The sequence below is a fragment of the Pseudopipra pipra genome, chromosome 10 (genome assembly GCF_036250125.1).
Source record: "Pseudopipra pipra isolate bDixPip1 chromosome 10, bDixPip1.hap1, whole genome shotgun sequence".
Taxonomy (NCBI): Eukaryota; Metazoa; Chordata; class Aves; order Passeriformes; family Pipridae; genus Pseudopipra; species Pseudopipra pipra.
This window is the reverse complement of record NC_087558.1, coordinates 25,390,431-25,410,619: the sequence shown is the minus strand read 5'-3', so window position 1 is coordinate 25,410,619 and position 20,189 is coordinate 25,390,431. Positions and strand designations below refer to the sequence as shown.

General features: G+C 50.5%; 1 protein-coding gene across 1 annotated transcript in view; it reads left to right on the top strand.

Annotated features, from left to right (window-relative positions):
* GPC1 (glypican 1) overlaps window positions 1-19,225 on the top strand; it is a 204,962-nt gene extending 185,737 nt beyond the window's left edge. The window contains exons 4-9 of the mRNA XM_064666976.1: window positions 6,361-6,526; window positions 8,570-8,700; window positions 11,643-11,762; window positions 12,500-12,633; window positions 13,713-13,888; window positions 14,374-19,225. Coding sequence (XP_064523046.1) covers window positions 6,361-6,526; window positions 8,570-8,700; window positions 11,643-11,762; window positions 12,500-12,633; window positions 13,713-13,888; window positions 14,374-14,600 — 954 coding nt within the window. The 3' untranslated portion in view covers window positions 14,601-19,225. The remainder of the gene's footprint in view (window positions 1-6,360; window positions 6,527-8,569; window positions 8,701-11,642; window positions 11,763-12,499; window positions 12,634-13,712; window positions 13,889-14,373) is intronic.
* Window positions 19,226-20,189: the final 964 nt, after the last annotated feature.

Genomic DNA, 20,189 nt, shown 5'->3' with positions numbered 1-20,189 from the left:
CGTGGTGGGGCTGAGGGAAAAGTGTTCCATGGCTTTAGAAGGTGTGCTCTTGTTACCTGTGAGCATGTGTAGGTGTGCAAAGATGGATAACTTGGGTTGAACATGCAAATCAAAAGTTTGATTTGCTCTTTAAAGGTGCAGAAGGATAAGAAGGCTTTTTCCTCTAGAAAAGTCTAGCCTGTTTCAACCAAAGTGCTGCCCTGCTGCTATGTGTCCTACAGAGACTAAAACCCTCCCAGAGCTGTCTGCACTCAGGTGTCTCTGGTCCATCAAATGCTCGTGCAGTGGTGTCTTGTGTTTGAGCTGAGTGCTTTCCCCATTTAGAAGTAGTTTCTCCTCCCTATGTTTTTGCTTCAGAAAATGTATAGCTGTTCCAAAGTTATGTTTAGGTCCTATGAAGAATAACTTAACTCTCCTTAAGCGCGCGGGGAGAGAGTAGGTTGTCATCCTCAAGCCTCCTGTGTTTCTTTGATTCTCTGCTTGGAAAGCAAATAAAGTACAGGGCAGAAGCTTTTTTTTTGTTAGGAGCCTTTCACACTGAATGTTTTCTAAATTGGCTGGGGAGTGGCAAGGAACCCAGCTAGCGACTAATCCCCCAGCCCATCCACTCAGCAAATGGCTTGTGAAAGTCATTCATTTTACTGTAATTGATTTAAACGTTGCTCAGGAGGAGGAAAAAATTAAGGAAATCGATGCCACTCTGAATAGAGAATTATGTGTTCTCAATGTTCTGTCCTGTTACCTCCACACGTGCCCGTTCTCCTCTGCTTACTGAGCAAACACTGTGCCGAGGAGTCACACGGCAAATCCCAGCTCAAAATTCCTGTGAGCAAGCTCCAGTGCTGGCCAGGACATGAGACAGGAGAGTCTGTAAAGGTCCTTGGCTCTAGCAAAGCATTTCCCTCCTGCCACGGTCCGAAAGGGGAGGATGGGACCATGGCGCAGCACGGACCCGGGACACAAGGGTGGGATGCAGGTCGAATGCTCTATTCACGTGTGCACCCGGTCTTTCATCAGCTTGGGAGGGGAAAGGGCCAGACCATAGGGTGGAGCATGAGACAGACAAGCGGGGGGACAAACCAGGATAGGGACACGGGCAAATGAGGGAGGAACGTGGGAGGAACTGGGGAGAGAAGGGGCGAATGGAGGCTGTCCCCTCTCTGCAGCTTCTTCAGCCAATCGACAGAGAAACAGAGGAGCAGGGAGGTGAACAGGCCGGGACATGCCCGGGAAATACAAATTCTGGGGAAGCATACAGTGTGTATACATAATAACTGTAAAGTCTGTAGCATAAAGTCCTTTCAATCACTGTACATCTTTTTCCACTTCTGAGATTTTCTCCATTCTGATTCCTGGTCCTTCACACCCTCCAGCAATTCACATCTGGTTGGGTGGTTCCATCAACAAAGCATGGGCACATCAGGCTTTGGAGAATCGCCGTGGAAAAGCACAGAGCTCGGCCCTGGCTACGAGCACAGTCGTGGGGTAATACCTGATGACAACCTCCTCGAAATGTCAGTGCTTATGGTGGAACAGGGCTTTTTATAAGGCAGCCACTTGTTCCCCTTGCATTACCTCATTGTTACTACTGTATTCCCAGCTGTAAAGTAGTTTTAATTTAAGTGATTTACTGCTTAATATGATTTGTCCCCTATTTTGGGTATATCTTAGAATATAGTATTTTTTCCTTATCACTTCATCACTGGCTGTACACTTTAAAGGACTGTACCCATGGATGTCACTGGGGTCAGAATTGAGTATGTGGATTTTAACTGAGCAATGACATAGGAACAATGTATTTTTAAGCTGAGCTTAGCTTTGTTTTGCATTTTTATTTATACCTCTGACAAGTGAATGAGTTCCCTGGCTCCAAGCCATACCTCTCAATAATGATTTTTTTTTCCATATTCTTTGGAAATGGCTTCTCCAATGTATTATGCCTGTTCTCTTGACATCTTAATGCAGTTTCTAGGTCACTGAGCTAAGAAAAGACTACAGGTGCCACTAAAGTGTCCTTAAAGGAGAACCAGCCACAGGCTGGGCCAGGTTGATGGTACTTAGAGAAATCAATTATTGCATGTACTATCTTCATGCTGTGCCACATCAGTTAAAGATGAATCAATTATGTCAGGTTTCACTCCATCTGCAGGAGTTTTCATGCTCCTGCCCTCAGGCCACCTGTGGTGAGCGGAGGACGTTGCTTATTGATCAATCAGTTATTGCAGTTCTGCGCTGGGAAACCGGGGTGCTCTCCAGCAGGTCTTAGCTGGCATCCGTTAGCTGTTGGGCAGGGGGTAACTCATAAGGTTTTGGGTTCTTTTGAAGACTGAAAGGTGAAAGCAAAAGCACTAGGAAGTCAAGATATCTCAGTGTGCAGTGGAGGTCAGTCTGGACCTCCTGCCAGCCTGGAGAAACTGCCTCACTCCCACTGTGCAGGCATTTCTCTGGAGGGAGCTGGCATGGAGAGAAGGTGCATGGTCCCTCATATCCAACCCAAGGAGCTCTTCTCCCCAGTGCCACTGCAGAGCTGGTTGTGCCCTACAGGTGAGCAGGCAGGGGATCTGCAGCACTCTCCTGCTTGTGTTACTGTATCCGTACCCTGGGAGGGAAGCGCAGCCCCTCCTAACAGGGGCTGGTATTCCCCTGAGTGGACACAGCTTTCATGAAAAAAGCCTGGAAGCTAACTTCAGCAAACTAATCCATGAGGACTAAGAGATATTTGAAGGGCTCTGTTCCTTAATATGCTGCAAGTCCCTCAAACGGATGGTGCAGGATCAGGGTTGGGAGGGGCTCTGGGAGCCCCAAGCCCTCACCCCCTTGTGCCCTGTGTGGAGCAGTAGTCCATGGGCTGGGTGGAACGATAAGAAACTGAGCTCTGGCCAAGCAAAACATGGAGAAAATACTCTGTGAGATTCCTCTTCCTGCTCTCTAATCCCTCTGTTCTTGGTTCACCTCTGCAGCCTCCCTGTGCCAAAGGAGTGCTTCTGCCAACAGGAGAGGTTGGAGTCATTCTCTGGGGAAAGGGAATGAAGCCTGGTGTCATGCACCTGCAAAAAATTAATACTTATCCTTTCTGCCAAGAGATTAAGTTGAACAGTTGGCACCTGCCAGATTCAGCAGAGTATCAGCTGATTATGGATGTTTCACCTGCTTGTCTTCAGAGGAGAGGCTGTGGGGCAGGGAGCAAGGGCCAGGCTCCCTGCTGTGAGGCAGTGGGGCACTGCACTGTCCTCCAGGAGAAAAAGCCACCATGCAAGAGTGACAGGCTGCCAGTGCACACACACCTCCCTCTGACATCCAGAAATGTTCCTTGCTGAGGTGCAGAAGCAGCTTTTTTTTCCCCCCAGACTCTCAGGAGCTGAGCCTGAGCCTCAGGCACCGTTGTTGCCTGCACCCACTGCCCCAAGACAGTGGCAGCAACCCACCGTAGCTGCCTGGGCACCGGTGTGGTGGTGGGTGGTGTGGCTGGTGACAGGCAGTGTGGCTGGCTGACAGCCGAGGAGAGGTTGGAGGGAGGTGGGCCGCAGGACAGAAGGCAGCTGTCTGCACCATGGGGAGCCTTGGCAGCTGCCCACGCTCGCCCGCCGTGCCAGAGGGCAGATGGAGTGGGTGGGCACCAAGGAGCAGGCGCTCGTGGCCGCTGCCCTTCTGCAGCGCTGAGGGGTGGCCGGGCACGGGTGGCCCTGCATGGTCACTCTCCAGTGGGAGAGCGAGTGCCGAGCTCAGGGTGTGAAGGTCCTTTCTGACACACGCAAAGTAAATGCAGAGGCCAGAATGAATTCTGCAAGCAGCAGTACTTGTGAAATGCCCACTGGGCCTGTCACAAGCTTCACTGAAATATGGGCTTGCTGTGGTCACCCCTGTGTAGCTCCAGTGCAGGGCTGGGTTTAAACCATACTTTAAGCATCTTGGAGATGCTTTTCTGAGCCAAAATGTGTCTCTTGCCTCTCTCAGTGTACCCCACAGGTTCTGGCAGGGTGTCAGTAGCTTTGTGTCCTTCCTGCTGGTGGCTGTCCTCTCTGCCCCAGGGGGCTGGCCTGCACTGCCTCAGGGCAGCTTCCTGCAGGCAATGCTGCACTCCTGTTTTCCACCCAGAGAGCACCTCATCTCCCTGCGCTCCAAAAGGCTGTGCAGTGTGACCATGGAGTATGTGGGTGCAGACAATGATCTGCCATCAGTGCTGTGGAAAGTGGCTCACCCAAGCGACTCACCTGTGCTGCAGGTGCTGGGCTGTGCAGCTGGTCTGTGGGCTGGGAGGTTACAGTGCTCCAGGGCCATGGCTGGATATGGGATGAGCAGTGATGGGCTGTGACAGTAAAACACAGGGACAAAGTTGTGTTCAGGCCTGCACAGGCTGTGTGATTGTGTTGGAGTGTCGCTGTAAAATCCATGTACGTCAATGCCCTGCCCAGGGAAGGGGAGGTCACAGCTCCTTTCCCAGCTGGATCCCTTGCTTTTTGTGTGAGTGATCTGGATTTGAAAGGTCTGCACCTACAGCCTGTGCTCTTACCTGTTGCCTTTCAGTCACTATTCAGCCATGATTATTTAAACCCTGAGATGTTTGCCTGTCCCTCTGCTTTGTTGCATCCCCCCTGAGATCGCTGAGGCAGGAAGCGCAGTGGCTTCACCGCTTCTCCCGTGGATGAAGCTTGTGGCAGCCATGCGGTGCGGCGGGATGGAGCCTCCATCTCCTGGTGACTGAGCCGCATGGCAGCTGGGCACCGGGACCTGCCTGTGGGAGTTGTCTCGGGAAGGAGCCGGAAAGCTGGTCCAGGAAGCCAAGGAAAGCTTTGATGTGTGAGGGGTCCCTGCCAGGCTCAACCCCTCTGGCCACAGTGGGACACAGTGTTTATCCAGAGTCATCTCAGGGCCTGCTTCTGGCTGAAGCAGGCTCTGTTTGGGTTCTCTCTCTGAGACCTAGAAATTTTTGTCCTCATCGTGAAAAAGGTTCTCACAAGGTTATTTTAAAGCATTGCTGCCCGATGAAGCCTCAGCACCATCCAGCATCAGTTTTTCTGAGGCTTACTGCAAGTGGGGTGCTACTGTGCAATTTCAGTAGAGGGGAAGTTTAGGGATTTTCTCTTGCAACTCAGCAGGTTCACACTATCCCAAAGGTACCTCAGAACTGGATACGTTCAAAGTATTTTTCACAAATAATAAAGAGATCAGGGCAGTTTTCAGCATTGCAGCTGCAGCTCAAAGCTCAGGGATTTTTCCATGTCAAGATTTGACCCTTTCATCACTTTTCTCCCCTCTGAGCTCCTTGTGAGTGTCAAGTACCTGGAACCAAGGGAGACTTGCATGCAGACACTCATTTTTATTTTTGTAAATGGTTTTAAAAGGTTGACAAGGGAATTGCAAATGGATCTGAGCAAAGATGGAAAAAGACCACAAAGGAGAAGACACTTTAGCAACAAGACATGGGAGGCATGGAGCTCTGCCAGCACCTCTGCAGGGTCTGCCAGGTTGTTATTCACCCCTCAGTGCGCTGACAGCCCCTTGCCCACAGCAGTTGGAGGGGGATGCTGTCCCATGGCTGATGGTCTGGGGGGATGTGCTGCAGAGGCTGTGGCCATGCTTCCTGGGCTCTGCACCTGCACTGGCTCTGTGCTTGAGGGACCAGGGCAGTTTAATTAAAGGTGGCAAAGTCACCTCCCAAGTCAGCTCTGCACAGCACCGGCTGCACGTGCAGCGCCTGCGAGCTGCTGGCACGGCGTGTGTTGGCCCATGTCACCGCCTGCCTGCGGCTCCTCGAGTGCTTGCAGAGAGCAACCACTTCCACTGTCAAGCGCTCTCATGCCCTTATTTTCAGAATTGTGCAAGCCTTCCCCCAGTCCCATTCTCCTTTCCAAAAATTCCAGCTGGGAACTTTCTGTGTCCAGGGCCCCACTGTGCATCCTCCCAGGAAGCCAGAGATGCAGTTTGTGGTGGGATGCCTGTGTCCGCAGGGTAGTGGCAACAAACCCTTCCTGCAGAAGGGGCATGGTGGTGCACTGATTGCAAAGGCTCCAGGGTTCAAGGTTACAGCTGGTGGGCAGCCTGGGCTGTCCTTGTGGCCACCAAACCAGGCTGGAAACGGGGTGCTGGTGCTCACATAAAGGTTTTTCCTGGAAGGCTGGGTTCAAATACAGCCTGAGGAACTGGCTGCCTTGAAGGTCTTGGAGTAACACCTCAGGAGTAACACCTGAGGAAAGATGAGGGGAAGGAAGGGCAGTGAGAGGGGAAGTGGCTTTCCCAGCACACGTGGGGAGCTGTGCTGCCTTTCAGAGCACACCAAGCTCCTTCACCCCAGGCAAGGGGGAGTTCATCCACATGCCCCCTGACCAGCCTGTGTGCCTGACTCTGATCTATCTCCCCCAGGTGTCCCTGAGCCACGAGTGCACTCGCGCCGTCATGAAGCTGATGTACTGCCCACACTGCCGGGGCATGTCCAGCGTGAGGCCCTGCAACAACTACTGCCTGAACGTTGTGAAGGGCTGCCTGGCCAACCAGGCAGACCTGAACACCGAGTGGAAGTACCTGATGGGTAAGATGGCCTTGCTCTGCTGCAGCACAGCTGTCTCTCACGGCACCCTTTGAACTCACTGAGGCAGTGTTTGGCAAGGAAAGACAGGAGGGTTGGAGGCTCAGTGGAGGTTGTTTGCAGTTGTAAAGCTCTCACTCCTCCTTGTGCCCACAGAGCATCACGCAGCAAGCTCCTCTTTCTCTCTCAGGCTCTACATATGGGGTGCTTTGAGACCTGAGGGAGCTTTGGTGATTGTCTGTGCTCATTCAAGGCAGGCACCAGAGATGAACTTTGGGCTTGGCCTTTTCCCTTACCTTGGCACCCACTGCCTGGCCAGCAAGGCTGCCAGCTCACTGCCCAGCTGCAGCCCGGCAGGCTGGCTCATGGTTGGCGCGTGCTGGGGTTAGCAATAAAAATCCCGATGGAGTTCAAGGAGTGTCCCCTGCCTCTCAAGGGACATTGCAAAATAGATCTGGAACTGCAGCAACCAAGGCTGGGGCACTGCCCAGTGAGGTGCAGCTGCCACCTCGTTCTGGGACTAATGAACTGTGGCTAATTGGAAGTGCTCAGCATGAGAGCAACTGGGAGGCTGCTATGAAGAAGGAGGAGGAATATTGCCTCCCCCAAGGGTTTAACCAGGACTTCAGTGTGCTTTAGCCTTTCTGACCAGAGCCAGCCAACCGTTCCCTGTCACTGCTCTCCAGGCAGGATGGCTGCACATCTCCTGAAAGGTCACTATACAGCTCTCCCTGATTGACAAGAAAGCAATTCCATGTGCATTTTGCACTTAGTGTGGCTTCCTCTTCCCAAGAGACATCATTGTCAAGGGGTGATGGTGAGGAGGAAATTGGAGTTTCTTTCAAATTGCTGTTGTACATTTCAGTGTCAGAGGTCACAATTTGATCAAGGACAGGAGCAAAATGTGGAATCAAAGGCAGCAGTTCACAGTGTTATCCATCCTTCACCCCTCTCCAGGCCCTTCTGTGTAGGCAGGGAGGATTTTGTTACACTAAACACAGAATTACTCTTTCAGTTTGACAAATTAGGGCAGGTCAAATTAAGGGAGATTTTTATGGTAAGTGGTTCAAATATAACTTATTAGTAATTTTTGGGTGCAGCCTTTGATTGAAACGTCTGTATCCCAACATTAGTGCCTCTGCAGGCTAAAATTATCTGAAATATAGTCTCAAAGATGACACCACAATCCCTGAGTGGCAGCAGAGTTAAACTGCAAGCTCTCCAATGTTGCAGGAGATGTTATTTCCCAGAATACAAAAAAAGTCACCCCTTGCATATAGACTGACCTTGCTTCAGCCCCAACTGGAGTGTTGAGAATCATCTCTGGAGGTAAACAGAGCCTGGTAATTCTTTGTAAGCCAAGCACAGTCCCAAAGCAGCCATCCAGGCAGGAACTTCCAGGCCAGGCAGGAGTGGCTGGACATCAAGAGGACAATCCTCCAAGAAGAGCTGAGAGCAAGAGGCACCCCTCAGTCACTCCCTGTCCTGTTTACCAGTTAGTTGTGGGCATTATGGTCTGCTTCTCTGCTGTTATAGACTGATATTTTCCTTGTTGGTCACTGTCGTCCTTCCAGAGGTGACAGTGAGAAGAATTAACTCATTTTTTCACTCCACTGCTACGGAAGCTATTGCCCACACCCAGTACCCCTGGCACTTCATTGGCCTCATTTGTCCCACCTTTTGCTGGCTGCAGTGCTTTGCTGAAGACATGCAGTGAATTAGGAGAGGGTGGGACAAGTATTGCTGTGTGTTTCTTAATACTTCTGCACCAGTTTTCTGGTTTTCCTTTCTGCGTCACCCCAGGAAATGCTGATCACTTTGGGTGAATACAGGTTGCATTTACCATTTGCAGGAGGTGGCCTCTGTTCCTCTGCCACAGAGTGTAGCTTGACTTAAGTAAGGAAAAGGAGAACCTGTGCAAAAGTGAAAATGGGGAGATGTCTCCCAGCCAGCCTGCTGAGGGGCTGGCAGCTTTTCCCACCCAGCATGAGCGTGATCTTTACCTTGGTTTGCACAGAGTGATGATGAGATGCCTTGTTTCCCCAGATTCCCTGATTGTGGTGGCTGATCGGATTGACGGACCCTACAATGTGGACACTGTAATAGGGACCATTCACATGAGGATTGCTGAAGCTATTTCCAACTTGCAAGAAAACAAAGATTCCATTACAGCCAAGGTAAGAGCATGTGCCTGGGCCTGGCTGAGGACACATCATGTGTAACTGCCAGGACCAAATGCTTTTTGTGCTGACTATTCGACTGAGCTGAAGGACATAAGAGTGAAAGAGAGCAAACGTCCTCTCTTCTAATGATAGGAAACCACCCACCTTAGGCAAAAACCTTCTCCAGTGTTTCCAAATATTGCTCCCTGACACATCCAGCCAGCCTCCTTTGGGTACAGGCACAGGAGGTGGGACTGCATATGCAGTGACTGGGAGAGGCAGGGTGGCATTTGCTGTCAGGGGCCTCTGTGTCTGAAGAGTCCTGAGATCTTTTGGCCTAGCTGAGGTGTTTACAGCAAGTGCCCAGTCCCCAGTGACAGAAGGCCACTGCTTTAACCTGCCTCGGGGGGATGTTCTGCTGTGGCAACACTGGGCTATCAGGTTGTATCGTGGGACAGAGTTGCAATCTGACAGTCCAGAGTACAAAACAGACTCTCATGAGGCTCACCTGTCTTCCAAGAAGTCTATATCATGAAGCTGTCTTCTATTTTTGGTATATTTATCCACTTAACCACAATCACCTCTGTAGCTGCAGGTAAGAGAAGCTTTGGGAACAAAAGCACCCCTCCAGGGCTTCTGCCTTTTGTCCAGACACTCCCCAGATCCTGCAGCTATCCCACAGTTAGGGCAGAGATGCAGATGAAAGGAGCGGGACTGGTCCTAACTGGGTTTTGGAGAAGGGATGGGCTACAAGTATTGCTTGGCAAGCAGGAATTCACTGGCACACATCAAAGCACTAACAGCAGCATGCAAACAAGTACTGGTTTAGGTTTCTTTCCTGACATGAAAGGCCATATTCTTTCTTCCCTTGTAAGATGAGGCTGAGGCTGTCCTCATAAAAGCAAATCCATGGTGTGGGAAAACATGGCATCATTCACAAGAAAGATGTTTCCAAGGGGAAAATAGTCTAATTGGTGCTCAACTGGAGCAACCAAACATGTTTGATAAGCTCCTCAGTGTGACCTGGTGACCACTTTTTGCTGGTGGCACTGTTTTGAGCACGGCAAAGCCATCAGGTGAAAGATGTTGTTGTCACATGAGCTTGAGACTGTCTCAGAGCAGTCCTGGGGGTCTTCTCTGTCAGGGCCTAGGGCAGCAGGCTCAAGCTGCAGTTGAGGGCTTCAAACATGGCCTGGGCCATGGGCACTGTCTGCCAGTTGTGAGAAGAGCCAGAAGTGGCCCTTGAACCCGGTGACACCTTCAGTCATGGGTTTTCCTGGGATCTGGGAAAAAACTGGAAAGAAAAACTTTTGGTACTGGGCCCTGTGTTCACAGCACCACAGAGCCCTCACTCTGCCTCCTCCTCTTGCTCCCTGTGGCTCTCTCATGGATTTCAAGCAGCAGGAGTGATCAGAGGCAGCAAACACCTATTTGCTCTCATCGTGCGGGAGACTATTGATCACCTCAGTCTGCAGGAGACATGTTTTGTCCAGCAGTAACTTGTGTTGCTCACCTGAAGCCCTTGGGATGGCAAGAGGATCACCTTGGTACCACGCTGTGCTGGAGCTGCTACAGGAGCCACTGTCCTGGACACCACCCCAGGCTTTTACCTCCTGCAAGAGTTGTCTGCTGCCAACAGCAGTAGTAGGCCCACAAGATACAGCAGTGAAACCAAATTGGTTTTATTTTGTTAGAACCAAGTTGAAAACGTTCCATGTGCAGTTTTCAGGGCAGGATTTTGCACAGAGCAAAGGAGACATGAACAAATTGGCTTGGTGCTGAACTGCTGGAGTCATCAGTTCAACAGGACAGAGCACCCCAGGAGAGGCCTTTGGAGGCTGAATGTCCCTCAGACACACCAACAAGCCCCATTGTCACTGAAAGGACGCTTGCCTAGGTTAGGACTTTGCTGATGGCTGTCAGAATCCACTCACCAGCACATTCAGCGGGTGGCACGAGCTGTGTCAGCAGTGCTCCTGCCTGCGGTCCTGACTCCTCTGCTGTAAGGGGACACCAGGCAAAGTCACATTTGTCAATAGTTTCTGACAGTACCCTGGTAACCACAACAAGCTTAGAGCCCTCTTTTCAGATCAGATGGCTTTCTTTGTAAAGGCTGGTGTTTTCTGACTCAGACTGACAGTTCAAAGTCCCTCCTGGCCTCTGATGCTTTGTTCAGCCTGGCTGGCTGAGCACTCCTGCCACCAGTGAGGCTCAGCTGCGCAGCACTGGTGATCTGCAGCAGAGGTGTCACCGCCTGGACAGGTCATGCAGAGACTGGGAGAAACAGGCGCTTCCTAGAGGCCAGGTCTGAGGATTTGTACCTTCAACGTGCTTCTTCTGACCTCTGGCTACAAAGCCCACCTGGGCAGGTAGTTAGGATGGTAGGAGGTACCCAAAGATAGGGATAAATCAGTTCCATTGCCTGATTTGCCCCTGAAACATCCAACCTGATGGTTTGTGGCACGTCCGCTGTCTTTGCACTGCCCTGCTCAGAGGGCATTAATTTCCCAAGTGCGGGCGCTGATTGTAGGAGTCATGGGGATAGTCCCACCTCTGCTGTTGTCCAAATCAATGAAGCTCCCATGCTCTGCAATCATAAAGCCCACATCACTAGTGTAACAAGTGTGATCAACTCCCATCTTGTTCTTCCCAAGATTTTATTTTCCAATCATAAGAAGAACAGATAAAATTGCTATAAATAATGTAATATCAACATTGATGACTCATCCAAAAACATGCGTTAGAGCTGAACATTTTGCTTGATAGGGTAACCAAAACAAGTTACAATGTGCTGAAAACACATCTGGCACCAGAAACCAAGCCAGAATCTCTGAGATCTTGCAGGTAGGAAAGAAATATACTTAAGAACAGGAAAAAAACACCCATAACTCTAGAGTGTTAAATAGTTAAAGAAATAGCATCAAAACATGGGATAGAGAGTTTCATTTGTTTTTCAGGTATTCCAAGGCTGTGGAAATCCCAAAATCAGCACAAAAGGCTCCAGCAGCGAGGACAAGAAAAGACGGGGGAAAGTCACATTGGAGGCCAAATCCTCTGCACAAGCACTGGAGATGCTGGTGAGTTTGTCTCCAGAGCTCCCTTCTGCCAGTGACCAGGACAGGAGTACTGGTGTGTGATGTCCCCTGGGAGGAGATCACTCCCAGGGGGGTCACCGTGGGTCCTGCAGGTCAGGTCAGACCACCCAGGCTGCTCAATCACGAGTCTGAAGCTGAGATCATCCAGTGAGGGTGTGAGCTAAGCACACCTGATCTTCTTACCTCTGCACAGGGTGGGGTCTGTGTTGCTGATAACCAATTTCCCAGGGATTTGGGGCCACACTTATTTGGAGAGGCTCCTATCCATTGGTGTAGTTCAGCCTCAGTCCAGCCTGGATACTGGGGCCGGAGGTCCTTCTTCATGCAGATTTTGGGTTCTGTGGATGGCAAGCTGTGGGATTTGCCATGGTCTCACAGGTGAGAGGCTCCTCATTGCAGACACCCATCTGTCCCACCCAGCAGAGCCCTGTTGGCTCTCACCAAGGAGCTTCTAAGCATTTCCCTCATGGCCCAGAAGATGGTCTCCTCCTGCTTAATCTTGTGGTACCAGAACAGTCCTTGGCATGTAACCTTCAGCCTTGGGTGCTTGAGTTGACAGTTGGTCTTTAGGGGAAGGTTGATAACACATCCTTGTTTTCATAAAAACAGACTTTGTGATGGTAAAACAAACAAACAATCCTAGGCAGAATCCTTGTCCTTTCCTCAGGCCTGGGGTGCCCCAGAGGTCTCCTGGCCCTGAGCATCCCCTTTGCTTACAGGTTTTAGATGCCAAAGGGAATCTGACAGCTCTCAAGACGTACTGGATCACCCTGCCCAGCAGCCTGTGCAGCAAAAAAGTAATGGCCAGCTCAGCATCAGATGACAAGTGTTGGAACGGGATGACCAAGGGCAGGTATGGAGTGGGCCAAGGTGCCGGGATAGCACCATTCTGGAGTGAAAGGGAGGGTTTGATAAAAGGCACTTACACATCATCACAGCCAGCCCCACTTGTTTAGAGTGAGCAGTCTGTCCCTGTCCATAGAAGTGTTGTGTTTCCTGAAAAACTGGTACCTGGGAATGTCAGGCCTGGTGCCATTTTGCTGTGTGTCAGAGGATTAAGCACTGAAATGCATTTGCCATGAAATAACTGTGTAATTTTCTACTACTGAAGCAGTTTTGCAATTCCACATGCACTCAGAAGGCAGCAGAGCTGGATTTAGCTCACAAACTCCAGAGCTGCTGCGGAGAATTGCATACGTGTCTCTCTATCCACACCTGCTCCAAAATGCTGTTTCCTCATGAGAAAAGGCACCCAGGTGACATCAAACAGCTGCAGAAACAGTTCCCACCCTGGCTGAGGTTAAAGGATGTCTGAAAGGAGATGGGCAACTGCTGGACCTGCATCTTTCTCCACTTCTCTCCATGAACTTTCTGGGCTGGGCTCTGCCAGCCCAGACCCAACACCTTTAGCTCTGCCAACAGGGTCACAGATCTGCAGGAGGGCCAGGGTTAGCTTGACAGCTCCCAGATAACTGAAGCTTTCCTGGAGGCCTGTCTGGTGGAACTGGGCTGAGTGTCAATCCCCACAGGTTTAACCAGGCAAGGATGAAGATGCTCCTCAGCCTCCCAGAGATTTTCCACAGGGGGGTATCACTGTGGGTCCACGGGTACCAGCCTGAGAGCAACCCCTCAGCCTTTCCTGCAGGAAATCCCTCCCTAAGCCGGGATGCTGCAAGGCCATCAGCCACCTCCTGCAAGCTGAGGTGGCCTCAGGATGAGCCCGAGGCTCTGCTGGGGTCTGGCCATGGCAGCATGGCTTTGGCCATCTGTGGCTGCCTCTCAGCAAACACCACCCTACAGAGGACATTCCACAACCCACTGACTGCAGCTTCTCTTGGGCTCATAGAGGCTGGATTGTCACTGGTGTCTGTGACAGGGACAGGTGAGGTGAGCTGAGAGGGAATCATCTAAACCTGTCTTCTTCCTTCCCAGTTACCTGCCTGAAGTGATGGGGGATGGCTTAGCTAACCAGATCAACAACCCAGAGGTGGAGGTGGACATCACCAAGCCAGACATGACCATCCGCCAGCAAATCATGCAGCTAAAGATCATGACAAACCGGCTGGGCAACGCCAACATCGGGAATGATGTGGATTTCCAAGACACGAGTGAGTGTAGCAGAACGGGAGAGGTCCCCGCAGGCGAGAGGGGCTGAACACAGTCCTGCAGCCTCCACAACTGTCCATGCAGACCCTGCTCTTGGGCCCGGGGGGCAGAGAAGGGGCTGTGGCAACTTGGCTTTTGGCTTGGAGCAGCTGAGGGGCTGCTCGAGTGCAGCCAACTTGCTATGGGGTGGCTGGAGGCTGTGCTGCTCCCAGTGCCTTACTGAAACCTGAGGAGCTCTCTCCAGTGCCAACCCAGCCCTCTTTAAGGGGCTCCTGTCTGCTCCATAGGTTTCCAGCTGCTGCAGCAGCGGGTGGTTAAAGTCAGCTGGAGGTCAGATATGGGCTTGTGTCCCACAGTGGGGGATGCAGAATGCAGAGAGGAGGAGGTGGCTGGGGCAGGGCTGGTGGGCAGAACTCCCTGGGGTTGCAGGGACGTGTCCCAGGGTAAGAAGGCAGTCGGGACTCAGCCCGTGTTTGTCTCTGTGCAGGTGACGACATGAGCGGCTCCGGGAGCGGGGACAGCTGTCCTGACGATGTCTGCGGCAAAAGACTTTCTAAGAGCCCCAGCACCAGGCAGCCAGAAACACACGCTATTCCTAAGCAGTCTGGACACGGCGTCAATGGGGCCAGCAGCAGATCTTTGCCTTCTGCCTCCCTCCTCCTCCTCCTCCTCCTCTTGGTGGCTGTCATCGCCCCACAGCACTTGTGGCGGTAACTCACTGGCACAGCCAGGAAACAGACTGCGGCTGAGGGCTTCACTTTGCCAAAACCAACCAACCAACCAACAACCAAAGGACATATTTAATTTACCTTGGCAAAAAAAAAAAATAAAAAACCAACAAAACAACACAACAGGAAAACGAAAAGAGGGAGGAGAAAAAGGTTTCAAAAGGTTTCAGTTGTTTGCTATTTCTGGCAGTGCTCGAGCTGTTTTCTTCTTTCTTGGTCTTCCCCAATGCTGGGCCCTTCTTTCTGTACCTCATTGTTTTACTTTTGTTATTGCCACAAGCTGGCTTTTGGGGCCGAAACAAGCCTTTGCAGAGAGGGCTCTGGGGGAACTTGGCCAGCCCCTACAAGGGCAGCTCTCCTGCTGCCTCCAGTGGAATATGCAATTGCCCTGACCTTGTTCCCCAGACAGTGGCCGGAGCAGTGCTGCCGACAGCGACAGCGCGATGGTGCCACGGGGCAAAGCCGACTCCTCCCGCGGAGAGACTGGGATCCTCAGCGCCGCTTCCGTGCTGCATCCAGGGGCTCTTTCCGGTTCTTTGTGCTTCCTAAGTGGGCAGAGATGGCCCTTCACTTCCAGCAGCATATGTAGGAGCACAAGCTGGTCTGGTGGGTTGAACTGACACAGTTTGTCAGTGGCTGTTGGACCCAAAAATGCAGAACTCCCTTTTTTTTTGGAAAGGTCACAAGTGGGTTTCTTGACTAGAGCTCGTAGCTGGTGACAATTTGAAATGTAGGTCTCCTACATCTAAATGACTGGGAATGAGTGTTAGGGGTTGGGGTTTGGGGTACTTTTTCTTTGCATGCTAGTTGGAAAGCCATTTTTTACCCAAGTAACAATGGTCCAATTTCTACCTGCAGTGCAGTACCGTGGTAGGTAACAGAGAGATGAAAATATGCACAGTGAGATTCTCTGTGTGACAGACAGCTGTGCTGCCTCCTCCTTCTCTAGCCTCAGCCATGAACAGGAATCCATTTGTTTTTTCTTGGTAATAAGAAAGACCAGAGGCTTTTTACTAACTGGAGCTTTGGGACTGGTTGCGGCCTCCAGGCAGCTGCCTTAGGGCAGAGAGGGGCTGGTGGTGATCAGCACTGGACAGTGTCCCTACCCAGGGGGCTGCCTCAAAGCAGCACCTACCAGAGGGGATGTGAGGATGGGATACATTTTGTTTGTTTTCCTTCAGTGTTTGTTCTAGTTGCATTGTAGGTTTTTAATGAATTTCCCTGTTGCTTCCCCATCATCCAACACACCTCCTCTAACCACTGCAGGGATGGGCTGAGACAGTGGGTCAGGCACCCACTGGCAGCTCTGTTTTGGCTCAGGGGAGGGCCAGGCTCACCTTTGCTGCCCTGTCCCAGCACACACCAGCCTCTGGGTCGCACAGGCTGCTGCCCTAACCCCAAAATGCCTGGTGGGGTGGGCTCTGTGCCAGGTTTGGAGACTGGAGGTGGTGGGTGAACGATATAAATGTCCCCACGTAGCTGTAGGAGTGTCTGTGCTTGTAGGGCTGTGCTTTGGGGCTTCCAGAGGCTTCTGTGCCTGATGGGCAGCCAGTGTTGGCTGGAGGCATAGGTTTAGCAGATGTTAGATCCAACACAGTCACTGTGACTGGTTGGGCCAAGAGCACACCCAGGGGTTGGGTTTGAGTTTCAGTTGTGTTTGTACTGAGGCAAGGGGGAGGGCAGAGCTGGGTCTGTCTCCTGCTTTACTGGTCTGCACAGCATTTGAGCATTTCTCCTCTGTCCTGCTAGAGGAGACATGCCTTTGGCCTGAGCAAACATGATGGGGTTTGGGTTTGCCCATTTCCTAAGAAGAGGGGAAAAAAACATTTTTAACATTAGCAGTTTCTAGAATGTGCAGTTTAAGGGGAGATGAGAACATGAGGAAGGTAATGCCAAAAGCCAGCAGTGCAGGTGGGGCAGAGGGAGCTCTTCGCCTGCCCTCCCTGGAGCCCAGTGATGGCACTGAAGGTGCCTCAAACTAGGCAGAGATTTTAGGCCAGCTTTGACTGGCCTCTTCAAGTCTCTGTGACTAGTGTCACTGACTGGGCATCCTTTCTGCCTTGTCCTCCCCTTCTTGTAAGGTAAAATCTTACCTGATCTTGTAGGGTGTCCGAAATGACCACCAGAATGCTGGACATTGGCTGAAGGACAGACAATGCCACTAGACTGATCAGAACCCTGGAGAGGATAAATGCAAGTCATGGATTTGTACAGCTTTATTTACTTCTAGACGTATGACAAGGTCACATGACTTTACTGCTCTGAAGAGCAGTAACTTTTTTTGAATTTTTTTTTAACTAGAATTGCCGATACAAATTTAACCTCCAGTTGCAGAAATCCCCACAATCTGTCCTGCAGAAACTTTACATCCAAAGCAAAATTAAGAGGAGGGAGGGGACATCAAACCATTGTACCCTCTTCAAAACGTGGTTCAGTTGGAGTTCTAACATACGGATGCTGAAGTCAGTCTAACATATGGATGCAGAATGAGACCTGAAAGGAAAGTTCCTGTCACTTCCATTTCTGTGCAGTTAGTGTTTACTGTCCACCTTTTTACCCTCAAAAGCTTCTTATGGGCCCCTTCACACCTTAAATGTAAAGCCAGGAATTTATTGATTGTCCGCTTAATCTTTTAACAATTTAATAGCCCAAACTAGTGGTTCTGTTACAAGAATAAAACCTGATAGTCCAAATTAATACAGCAAAACCTCAAGGAAACTGTTAAACCAGTTACGCAGGAGAAGCCCTTCCTGATGTCTTCCCTCCAAGGCTGGGTTGAGCTCCCACATCCCTCCAGGCCCTGAGGGTGACCCCTTCTATCCTCAGGGAGCCGAGCTGGGATGAGACCAGCAGGCAGGCGAGGGCAGTGCCAGGGGCTCAGCCCCTCTTTGCCAGGAGGGACATGATGGTGGTGGTGATGCTTCCTCCCTCCTTGACCCTGGGCCCCCTTGGATTTATTTTTCTACCTTTTCACACAGTCCATCTGCGCTCCTGCTTTTTGTTGGTTCCTGGTTATTCAGTTTTTCTCTTCTCTTTGTTGCCCTGAAGTGGTTTCCCCGAGCTGCTGCCATTAAATGACCTGGGGCTGCATTTGACCATGGCATCTTCCCCAGGGAGCCCACTGGCCGAGTCCCCCAGGATATCAACTCAATATCACTCTAAACTAAAGCGAACCTAAAGCAAACCATAGTTACTGATGACTAAACAACCACTGGTGTGGCTCAACAAGCTGAAATCAGCCCAGGTCCAGACAAGCCCCAAACCTGTGCTCAGGCTGGCACAGAGCCTGCGGCCTTTCAGTGCTTATAAATGACATTTCCTGGTCTATGACCTGCTTGAAAATGCTGTGACACACCTCCCTAGCCCCTGGCTGGTGGCTGCTTGGGTTGGCTAGATGATGGGAGCCCTGGGGAACAGGTCTGTCTGGGGAGAAACATCTGCTCTGATGCTATCGAGATAGTGATTTGTGGTGTTCTGGTGTGAAAAGGCCTCATGCTTGACAGGGGTAGTGCTCTCGGAAAAAATATTAACAAAAACAACGTCCCTGGGAAGGGGAGAACCAGAAATAGTGGATTTCCAAGTGTCTCTGTCTTTCAGCCTGCTCTTTGTGCCATAACATGTATGTTTTAACTAAGGGCAGGGGTCTCAAAAGGCTTTGAGAGCACAGCTACTTCTCATTTACAAATGACAAGCTGCCTGTTGTTTTCTGGTGGGCTTGGTAGGGGCTAAGGTATAGCAGAATATCTGAAGTCCATCTTTGCTTTAAACAGATGCATTTCTACCTGCAGAAGTAAGAATTATTTCACTTATCAGCATAGCTGGACAATTATCTATTTCTTTCTGTTACCAAGGTACTTGTAACTCTCTTGCACTGTTTATCTAAAGTTGAAATATGTTCTTTGAATCCTTGTATAAATAAAAAGGCTGGAGACAAACCTAGATAACAGGGCAGTTATTTCTTCTCCATTTAAGCTGAGTTTGACGTTTTCTGTCTTTTTCCCTCATTAAAGCACAGATAAAGGGCAGGTCAGGAGTCTGAGCAATGAAATGGTGTTTCAGCCACAAGTTTCTAATGGGCTGATGCCAGTGTTGGCAGCAGAGGTTTGCCTGCATCCAACCCCATATCTTCCAGAGGAGCAGCTGCTGGGGTGGATGTATAGATGTGTGTTTGTGGGAACAAGGTGAGCCTGGCTTGAGTCATCAAAGCAAGGATGCTAAATGTTCTCTTTCTCATGTAGAAGCACAGAAAGAAGTGGTATAACAGTATAAGGAATCAGAAATGCCCTTGATATTGATCATTACGAAGTATTGTGGTAATTACAGCCATGGCCTTACACCGGTGCAGCTGTTGGCAGGGCTCACAGCAAGCAAAGAAGTGATATGAATGTTTGATCTCAAGCATGTGCTTGATACTGAACTGGTGCATCAGAAAGGTTTGTGCTTCAGCTCTGTCCTTTCCAGTAGTGTTTAAATACAGCTGTCAAGGTAACGCATCAGAAGCTGCTCGTGAAGTGTCTAAGAAAGACTTGATAACTGAAAACTACTGGAAGTGTATCTTTCTTCCTGGAAGCAAATACCACCTAAATTTAATAAACTGAGTGATACCCTTGAGCGAGTAGGCATTTCTTTAGGTCCCTGTCCTGCAGTTACAGCTATTTGCACCACATGCAGACATTCATATAAATACAGACAAGTGCAGAAATGTAGGTCTTCTCCTTGGAGAAGTTGTTTGCACACCAGTTGCCTCCTTTGCCTCCTCTGTGTCTAATGATGATCTTAAATAATATCCACTTATAGCTGTGTGTGTATTAAAGTTGTCTGAAAACACTGCTGCAATTTGTGATGCCACTGTGTTTGCAGTGATGCCGCAGTGTGTTTGCAGATTCACTGCTAAGAGCTTGCGGGAGGTGTAGGATGTGATACAACCTCAGCTCCCACTTCCCTGCAGCCACACAGCCCTGCTTGCCTGGGAAGGAAAGGCTTCAGAGGCTCTAACAACAGCTTGGTACCTACAGGGAGCTCACCAAGACGATGGGGGCAGACACTTTACAGGTGCATGGAAAAGGATGAGACACAGCCAGTATAACTGGGGCTGTTTGCACCAAACCCCAGCTGGCAGTGGCACGAAGACCAGAAGTCCCCCAGCAAAATTTGGACTGAGGCATCAGACCTTTTCTAGTCAGGGGATGAGACTTTTACCCTGCAGTTTGACCATCATCTTGCAGAACTGGCAACTGTCTTCACTGCCAGAAGGTGGCATTTGCATTTACCTTATAAATCACTCTCCATGTAAGGATAAGTGCCCTGTCCCTATTTCCTGCTCTGCACAGGGACGTGATACAGGGCAGGCTGGTGGGAAGGGACAACCTTTCTGGCATGAATGACCGTTCTTAAGTCAACTGCAGGCAGGTAGCAAGTAAACATCTGTAGCCTCGGAGTGAGGAAGCACAGGTGTGGCCACAGTGACATGGTGCTTATGTGACAGAAATGCTGCCCTGGGATGGGGGCACCCAGGGAAGACCTGCACACCAGTGCAGGAACTCATAAACCAGTAAGTCATCAGATTTGTCCTATT